This window comes from Pituophis catenifer, unplaced genomic scaffold (assembly GCF_029215685.1).
Source record: "Pituophis catenifer annectens isolate HBS135680 unplaced genomic scaffold, rPitCat1.0.hap2 SCAF_3, whole genome shotgun sequence".
Lineage (NCBI taxonomy): Eukaryota > Metazoa > Chordata > Lepidosauria > Squamata > Colubridae > Pituophis > Pituophis catenifer.
In genome coordinates this window covers 193,616,960-193,627,062 of record NW_027256883.1, presented here as the reverse complement: position 1 = coordinate 193,627,062, position 10,103 = coordinate 193,616,960, and the positions used below count along the sequence as shown (strand labels likewise).

Sequence of the window (10,103 nt, the reverse complement as noted above, 5' to 3'; positions counted from 1 at the left end):
ACGTTGTCATGTGATGGCAATGTGACACGGCGAGTTTGACACCTGTGCTCTAGACAATTTCTCTGGTGACCAATAATATTTGAAGACCTCCAAAATCCCTTCCAACCAGGGTTTCTATTCAGCAGGTTCTGGCAGGTTCTGGAAAACCAGCAGCGGAAATTTTGAGTAGTTTGGAGAACCGGCAAATACTACCTCTGGCTGGCCCCAGAGTGGGGTGGGAATGGAGATTTTGCAGTACCCTTCCCCTGCCACACCCACCAAGCCACGCCCATAGAACCGTTAGTAAAAAAATTTGAATTCCACCACTGCTTCCAACCCTATGATTCTATGACAAATCATTTTGTAAAAATTCTCAGACTAGAACATAATGTAAATTTCAATCATTTCAACCACATATTTTCCTATTGGCCAACTGGTGTATTATAGCCAAACTGCTTAGCCCATTTTATCATGGATTCTCTCAATTTCAGCAACAACATTTTAACAATAACATGTTCATCATTAGAATATAATTCTGTTTCAGTCTTATTTTGTTTAAAACCATAAAATATTTTATCCGTTTTAAACCTTTTTGTTAATTGCACATAAGAAAATTCTTGACAAATGTATCCTTCTGTTGTCAAATCTCCTCTTGATTTCATTGAACATTACAATCCTCTTGAGAACATTCAAATATATGCTCTCTTGGCATCTGGCTGATTGAACCAAACTGAAAAGCACTAAACACCACATTTTGTACTTAACATTTTGTAAGGAAAGAGATGGGGAAGTGCTACTTTTTGGTATTAGGATTACAAAAGCAACAGAACCTCTTGCTATGAATCACTTTGCCACATGCAGCCTTGCTATGAGCAATTGAATCTTCTTCACAACATACCATCTCTGATAAGTTCCTGCTGGAACTTAGACAAGAAGTGAGAGTAGGTAATGACAGAGCCCAAGTGAGCAACGAATAATACCTCTTCATTTGTGTTTTAAATCATCACCCATGCTATGGCACTATACTGTCCTTATGTTTCCTGGGCGGGTTTTGTGCGTGTGTACAAATTTCATGGTACCCGTAGGTGGGAATATGCACATTTTGACGGAGCTCAATTGTATCATTAGTTGATATAATAACCAATAGCCTGGTTTGATTCTGTGAATGCAATATTTCAAAAGGGGACAGAATTGCAATGAAGCTTTCATGTCATTGTTTAAGAGGAAAGGTGTCTCGAGGAAACAAAAGGTATAGGCTCCCCTCGCACATATGTGCCAATCATTTCCAACTCTAGGGATGGTGCTCATCTCTGTTTCAAAGCCGAAGAGCCAGCGCTGTCCGAAGACGTTTCCATGGTCATGTGGCCGGCATGACTAAACGCCAAAGGTGCACGGAACACTGTTACCTTCCCACCAAAGGTGGTCCCTATTTTTCTACTTGAATTTTTTTTTATTGAAAAGTTTTACAAAGAAAATTCCCCCCCAATATTCCCCTCACCCTTTTTCCCTCCCCAGCACCCCCACTCCTCTTCTCCTCTTCCCATCCCAACCCCCCCCCCAAGACTTCCCAGAACAAAATACAGGGTATTTCAATTAACAATCATAAGCTAAATTAGCCTAACTATTCTTAAACTACCTAATGCCCCCCTGAAACCTTAACTCCACTATGGATAACATAATACTTCTAAAGTTCAGTTTAACATTCATTCATAAACTATTTGATATTTTCTTGTCTGATACTTATTTTGAATATAATCAATCCATCTTCTCCATTCCGATATGTATCTTTCTTGTGTATAGTCCTTCAAATATGCTGAACTTTTCACCATTTCCGCTAGGTTCGCTACTTTCAATGTCCATTCTTCAATAGTAGGCAAAAAGTCCTTCCAATATTGCGCTACCAACAGCCTAGCTGCTGATATTAAGTTCAAGATCAGTTTAGTCTCTAATACTGTACAATCCGTCGTTATACCCAATAAAAACAATTGAGGAGTAAATTTCAACCTTTTTTTCAGAATGTTCTGCATCACCCACCAAATTTTTATCCAAAATGCCTTGATTTTCTTACAAGTCCACCATATATGATAATAAGTTGCATCATCAGATTCACATCTCCAACATTTAGCTTGTAAGTTCAGGTACATACATGATAATTTTTTAGGATCTAAGTGCCATCTCTACTTGCATTTTTTACGTGCTTTCGAGTTGCTAGGTTGGCAGAAGCTGGGACAAGTAACGGGAGCTCACCCCGTTATGCAGCACTAGGGATTCGAACCGCTGAACTGCTGACCTTTCGATCGACAAGCTCAGCGTCTTAGCCACTGAGCCACCACGTCCCTTCAAGGAGATAGGGAAACTTAAATTATGAAACAGGGATGAGAGAGCAGGGATGAAAGAAAGTGCTTGTACTGTATGAGCATGGGGTAAAATTGGCATTGTCATACATTTGGCTGCTGCTGCTGCTATAAACTCCAACTGAAGAAAAGCTTCTACCCATACAAAGGCACATAATTATTTAAAACGTGGGCATTTGGGACAAGGGAAGCAAATGATATGATTGTTTGATTATGCTAATGTCTCAACTTATATTTGTATCAGACAGCAAGACACAATTACATAGTTCCAGCAATGTATGACAGTATCTTCATATACTGTATGTAATATTATTGCCATTTGTTTCGGAAACAACTAATTCCAGGTCAACTTATTTCAGTATCTTTGACAGAATATCCTATTGGTGTATTTCCCCATTGGCAGTAAACATATAACAGTCAGATATAATGACTAAAATGTTGAACTGACACTGAAAAGAGCCAGATTCACCTTCAGTCACAGAAGGTCAGTTGTGCCACTCACTTTCTCTCAGCCCAACTTACTTTGCACAATTGTTATGGGAAGAATAGCAATAGCACTTAGACTTATATACCGCTTCATAGTGCTTTTACAGCCCTCTCTAAGAGGTTTACAGAATCAGCTGCAAATTATAAACCCTGTTTCGAAGAGCCTTGGTGGCTCAGCGGACTAAAGTGCTGTTAAATAGCACTTAGCTGCCAGCTGCCTGCAATTACTGCGAGTTCAAATCTCACCAGGCTCAAGGTTGACTCAGCCTTCCATCCTTCCGAGGTAGGTAAAATGAGGACCCAGATTGTGGGGGCAATAAACTGACTTTGTATTAAAAAAAAAAAAAAAAAGAACACTGCTTAGGAGGTATATACAAAAGTATGAAGGCTATTGCTTAATGCATTGTAAGCCACCCTGAGTCTCCGGAGAAGGGCGGCATATAAATCGAACCAATAAATTAATAAATAAATATTGCCCCCAACAACATGGGTCCTCATTTTACCCACCTCGGAAGGATGGAAGGCTGAGTCAACCCGGGGAGATTTGAACTGCTGAACTGCAGCTAGCAGTCAGCTGAAGTAGCCTGCAGTACTGCATTCTAACCACTGCGCCACCTCGGCTCTAAGAAATTGGAGAAGGAGCACTATATATGCCATCTTGAGTTCATCAGTGAAAAGTCAGAATCAATTTAATGCTGTGTTGTAACACCCATAGGAAGAAGGATAGATAGGAATATTCATCTTCCTATACGGCTGACCTGGCTTAATAGGAGTTTTACTCTAAGTCAGGGGTCTGCAACCTTAAACACTCAGAGAGCCATTTGGACCCATTTCCCACAGAAAAAAAACCACCACAAAACCCTTCCCTTGCCTGACTATTTCTTGAGCAGCCACAAAACTAGCATATGTAGTTGAATTAAACCAGTGGTGGGTTCCTCCCGGTTTGGTCCGGTTCGGCCGAGCCGGTAGCGGTGACGATATTCTTACCTTTTATTTGGCCCCACCCCCAATCTATTGCTGCCTCCTGAGTCCCAGCTGATGACTGGAGGGAAAAAAACTGTTTAAACTCTTGCCGCGGGGCTTCAAAGGGCCGTCCTACAGCTGATCGGTGTTAAAAGCAAACAAATGAGTCGGTTCGTAAGTGCGAGGACTGGTCGTAAGTGCGAGGACCTTCCAGAAATGACTCTGACCAGCTAGCCACGCCCACCTAGTCACATGACTTCCAAGCTACACCCACAAAATAAGCCACACCCACAGAACCGGTAGTAAAAAAAATTTAGAACTCACCCCTGAATTAAACGTTCTGTTTTCTTCTGAAACTTTTCTTTTCTTGGATTTATTCATGGTTGGCCTACTTGGGTTTGAAATGCTCAATAAATCACGTGCTGGCAGGTTTTGCACATTGGCGGTTGTGACACATATTTTGAGTGACAGGGAGCCGCAGCAGAGGGGTGAAAGAGCCACATGCGGCTCCAGAGCCACAGGTTGCTGACTCCTGCTCTAGGTCTTGTGAACTAGGTCTTGAGGGAAAAGATGCTTGTAATGCAAAAATTCAGAAGAAATATGTGTTTGAGTCATACAATCAATAGCCTTTGCTTAGAAAAATATGTAGTGCTCCCGATCTCTTTAACGCTGATTGTCCCAAAGTCCCAAAATTAAATGTGAAACGTCTTGATTTACAAGGCTTAAGTAATTAAATGTGGAGAGAAGTTTTCCTGAAACCAGCTGTTATTTTGTGTTCCCAGAATCTGCTTGTCTACATATTATACTCCAAGACAGAAGTGCTGATAAGAGCCAATTTTTTTTTTTTTTTTTGCAATGATTTAGAAAATTATCTGAGGTTAAACTACAGAATCCATGCTGCATTTGGGCAGATGAAGCATAACAACATTTGGTCAACAACAGCATAATAGGAAAAGATCCTAAACGTTGTTTCCACACATGTAATAAGAGCGATCTTGACAATACAAACAGAGTTACTATAATATCAACAGGGCTACTGAACCAGTGTAAAGGCAAAAACCCGGAATGCTTTAAATCATCCTCTTTAATATTATCATGGATTTAGTGCATTCAGTGTTTGATCATTTAAGAGGCTTCTGTTGATACTTAACTATATTTAGTCTACAGAAGAGAGCCGAATTTAAAATGATTTCCCTCTAAGAAGGGGAAGTAGATAGGGAAAAAAAATAAGGATAAAGAGAAATCCTGTGCAATGATCAAGCATCCCATCTTGTCAACTTGGACTTTGAAACTCCATCTGAAACTAGGGCTCCTGTTACTAAATATATATGTGAAACACACTCATACATCCAAGTATATAGAGATGCTAACAGATCCAAAAAGAGGGCAGGGCAACATCAAACTATTAATATTCATAATAATTAATTTAAATTCTCTCTAAAAAAAATAAGAAAGCCCATTTACAGAAAGCTGCCCGGGGCTACTGAACCAGGGAGCTTTAATAAATTTATATAAATAAATAATGAAGCCATTTCCTCCCATCTGCTTACTGTATGTTTGAATTCTCTCACACACATAGAGATTTTTTTTTCCTCACACTGAAACTCACAAGCACAGACACAGACACACATTCCCAATCTCATTATCCTACAGAAGCTGCAAATTATAAACCCTGTTTCCGAGTTTTAAAAAGAGTAAACATTCGCTGGACAAGTAATAGGGAAGAGACTTCCCAATGAGATTTCTGCGGCCATTTTCACCTCCTGAATATTAAATGTCTTCTCACCATATCTTATAATTAGAATTTATAAAACAACTCCTACCAACTCACCAGAGTTTATTTAGAGAGGGGAAAAGCCTAAGGATGAAAGATAATATTATTTACAATATGATGGTATTCATGATGCATATTTATTCGGGACAAGGGAAAGGATGTTCTTGGTAGCCACACCCAAATCATGAAATAAGTTGTCCTCTTTCACTCTTGCTTAATTGTTTAATGAAAAAATGTTCCATCCAGCTTTTATCTGATCAAACAGATGATGTATGATGTGTTGGGCCTTAGCGCTGTGCTTTGATTGTGTTTTGTATATTATTTTGTATTGCTGTTTTATTAGGTGGCTGATATTTTGCATCACACATTACAGTTTTATTATCTGTTTCTAGTATTTTTGAAGGATGTAAGCCATTTGAGTGGAATATAAATCCTCTGTAGAGAAACATATGCAGTGACTGTACAATAAGGCATTGGTGTCGTGCATACCATTCACCTTTGAAGCAAACTTGGCTTGTCATAAGAAAAAGTACTTTTTTAGACTTTAATGTTGTGAAAATATGCCGTAATGCCTTTTAAAGTAAATGGAGGAGCTACAGCTTACCCCTAAGCAAGGAAAATACAGATATAACTGCTTAGTCAACAGCTAAGCAACAGCTAAGCAACCCCTAAGCAAGGAAAATACAGATATAACTGCTTAGTCAACAGGCAGTTAACATTTCTCATCTCAAAAGCTACGCAAGATAAGGCATGATTGATACTTAGATGGAAGATAGTCTGGGAATCAAGAACTATGGAGGTAGTCCTCAACTTACGACCACATTTGAGCCCAGAATTTATATTGCTAAATGAGAAGTTTGTTAAGTGAGCTTTGCCCCATTTTATGACTTTTCTGGCCAGGTTTGTGAATCACTGCAGTTATTAAATTAGTAACACGGTTGTTAAGTGAATCTGGTTTCCCCATTGACTTTGCTTGTCAGAAGGTTGCAAAAGATGATCATATGTCCCTGGGACACTGCGACCGTCATAAATATGAATCAGTGGTCAAGCGTCCAAATGTAAATCCCATGACCATGGGGATGCTTCAGCAGTCATAAGTGTGAAAAATGGTCATAAGTCACTTTTTTCAGTGCCATTGTAACTTTGAACTAAATGAACTGTTGTAAATTGAGGACTACCTGTAGTCTCTCCTGCCTTTCTGAGCTGTATACATATCTTCGTTGAGGGAAGTGTCAATATTCTTTAGGGGGAATTAGAAGAGACTGGACAGTCACTTCCCTGAAATGGTATAGGATCTCCTGCTTCAGCAGGAGGCTGGACTAGAAGACCTCCAAGGTCCCTTCCAGCTCTGTTCTGATTCTAAAGAGTTCCATCAACAGTTTAAGAAACACTGTAGTAAGCCTTGATTATTTGCTTTGGGCCCTGGGTTTCATTTCACATTGGTCCTAATACTGGATGAAAAGACAGACCTTCACAAGCTTCTTACCATATTTCATGGACATATCCTTACTTCATCGATTTGTATGAAGCCAATTTTTTTTCTTTGGAAAAATATAGCAAATGTAAGATGCCATGTGATTTCTTTGTGATACTGACTACTTTTCTCCTTTCTTTTGCAGATTTTGGCCATTATTTCCATCATGTTCATTGTGCTCTCTACAATTGCCTTGTCTCTAAACACTCTTCCTGAGCTTCAGGACAACGATGAGTATGGAAATCCTACAGATAACCCACAGCTAGCTCACGTAGAGGCAGTGTGCATCGCCTGGTTTACAATGGAATATCTCTTGCGTTTCCTCTCTTCTCCAAAGAAATGGAAATTTTTCAAAGGACCCCTGAATGCCATTGACTTGTTAGCAATCTTGCCCTATTACGTCACCATCTTCCTCACGGAATCCAACAAAAGTGTACTTCAGTTCCAAAATGTCCGGAGGGTGGTCCAGATATTTCGTATCATGAGGATACTCCGTATTCTAAAGCTGGCCAGGCATTCAACTGGCTTGCAATCTCTGGGATTTACATTGAGGAGAAGCTACAACGAACTTGGATTACTTATTTTGTTTTTGGCCATGGGCATTATGATCTTTTCAAGCTTAGTGTTTTTTGCAGAAAAAGATGAGGAAGATACAAAATTCAAGAGCATCCCAGCATCCTTCTGGTGGGCCACAATAACTATGACAACTGTTGGTTATGGAGACATCTACCCTAAGACCCTTTTAGGTAAGATTGTTGGTGGGTTATGCTGTATTGCTGGAGTCTTAGTGATTGCCCTTCCAATCCCAATCATTGTAAATAACTTTTCAGAGTTCTACAAAGAACAGAAGAGGCAGGAAAAAGCCGTTAAGCGTAGGGAAGCCCTTGAAAGAGCCAAAAGGAACGGAAGCATTGTGTCCATGAATATGAAGGATGCTTTTCCACGTAGTATAGAATTGATGGACATCATCGTTGAAAAGAAGGGAGAAAATGCAGGCAAAAAGGATAAAGTTCAGGACAATCATTTATCCCCAAGCAAATGGAAATGGGCCAAAAGATCAATCTCTGAAACTAGTTCCAATAAATCTTTGGAGACAAAGGAACAAGGGTCACCTGAAAAAGCTAGGTCTTCCTCCAGTCCTCAGCATCTGAACGTTCAGCAACTGGAAGACATGTACAACAAAATGAGTAAAGCCCAGTCACAGCCGAACCTCAATTTAAAGGAGACAGCTCAACCCAGTAAGCAAAAAGAAGAACTAGAAATGGAGGCCATTCCTGGCCCAATGGTCCCTTTGTTGACTACTCGGGCAGATGGAATAATTGACATGAGAAGCATGTCGAGCATTGACAGTTACATAAGCTGCATGACTGAATTTCCCGAAGCTGGCAGATATTCTCATAGCCCACTGACTACACTGACCAGCAAAGGTGGAAAACTTCCCCTTCAGGACCCATATAGACTGGAAGGAAGTGGGTCCAAACTCATGGAAATAAAACCAAATCTGGAAAGTGGCCATTGCTCTACCTTTTTTATAGAGAGCCCCAAAAGTTCAATAAAACTCATTAATCCTCTAAAACTGAGATCTCTAAAGGTTAATTTTATGGAAGAGGATGCTGTAGGGTCAGCAGCTTCAAATGTCCTAAGAATATACCCAGATACCATCAAGAACAGAGGAGCTACAGGTGCTGCCACAGATAGTTCTGGATATTCTGATCGGTCTCTGATGAGTCCAGAAACTTCTGTCTACACGACTGCAAGTGCTAGAACCCCTACAAAGTCTCCTGAGAAGCAGGCACCGATTGTTCTTAACTTTCACGATGCTGGCATTCATAAATTTATCGATGCTGACACAGATGATGAAGGTCAGTTGCTCTATGACTCAAGTCCTCCGAAAGCCTCTTCAGGACATACTAGCCCCAAATACAGCATTTCTCAGAGAGGCTATATAAGGCAACGAGATAATGTTTGTAAAACAGAGAAGGACCGCTTAGCAACTGCTGCTTTGTCCTCTACACCCAAGCTTTTAGGGCAAAACTGCCTTTATTCCATGGAAAATATCACTGGAAGAATCCATGGTAACCAGGAAACTATCAAATTAGATAATCATATTTCACCTGAGGTTCACATATTACCAGGTGGTGGTGGTGGAGGAAGAGGAGGACATAGTAACAAACATGATCATAATATCTGATCATTGCTGCAGAATGTGGGTTAACAACTGACAGGAATGCCTTTGCACTCGACACACCAAGAAAAGATTCTGCATGGCATGAACTTTTGACTGAACAAGCCACCTGTTTTGTAAAAATCAGAAGGATGTCTTGAAATGGGATTAAGGATAATACCTCCTCTAAATCTACTCCAAATTCCAACTCCAACCACACGACCGTCATTAAGTAAAATGAAGTTTGTGCACATCTTGATCATAAATTGATCTCCTTTCAACTTCCTTTACAGAAGTCAGTGTGACCAATTCTTCCATTCATTCACTTCTTTAACATAGACCTCTTTTATGGCAATACCAGTATCTGAATTGCATTGTCATCTTAAAGTGATTTAGACATCTATAGTCAAATACTGGAACAAATGATAGATGTGATCAGAAACACAACACTTTATGCTTAAAGGTAACTATTCCAAACATCCCCATCCATGCCTTTTTCTCTGATGAATACAAGGTCTGAAGACGTACAGGGCTCGGGTAGGCTTATTGAATCACAAATGCAGTGAATTGAGAAATAAACTTTTAAACATTTCTCTCTGAATTTCTAGATGCATTAAAATCTATTTTTTTATTTTAAAAAAAATCAGCAGGGTGAGTTGCACCACTTGTACCAAATCCAAAATATCCCTTCAAAGTTATATGTAAAAAAAAAAAACTGACTCTGCTAAAAAGTCATACAAAATCCGAGATCAGGGATGTAGTTTTTAATTTGGGATTAGGAAGATAGTTTTCAAACTTAAATATGGTAAGATGTTTAAAGAGCGATTTTCATACTTTTTTATGAATGGATGTTTTTATGTATTCTTGAAAATAAATAAATCAGGTGGATCTAATCTTTTGTGTGTTGGA

The 10,103-nt window shown here is 39.5% G+C and overlaps 1 protein-coding gene across 1 annotated transcript in view; it reads left to right on the top strand.

Annotated features, from left to right (window-relative positions):
- The window catches only part of KCNB1 (potassium voltage-gated channel subfamily B member 1), a 184,147-nt gene extending 174,926 nt beyond the window's left edge, over positions 1 to 9,221 (top strand). Inside the window, exon 2 of the mRNA XM_070940039.1 lies at positions 7,176 to 9,221. Within this exon, the coding sequence (XP_070796140.1) occupies positions 7,176 to 9,221 (2,046 nt within the window). The remainder of the gene's footprint in view (positions 1 to 7,175) is intronic.
- The last annotated feature ends 882 nt before the right edge of the window (positions 9,222 to 10,103 follow it).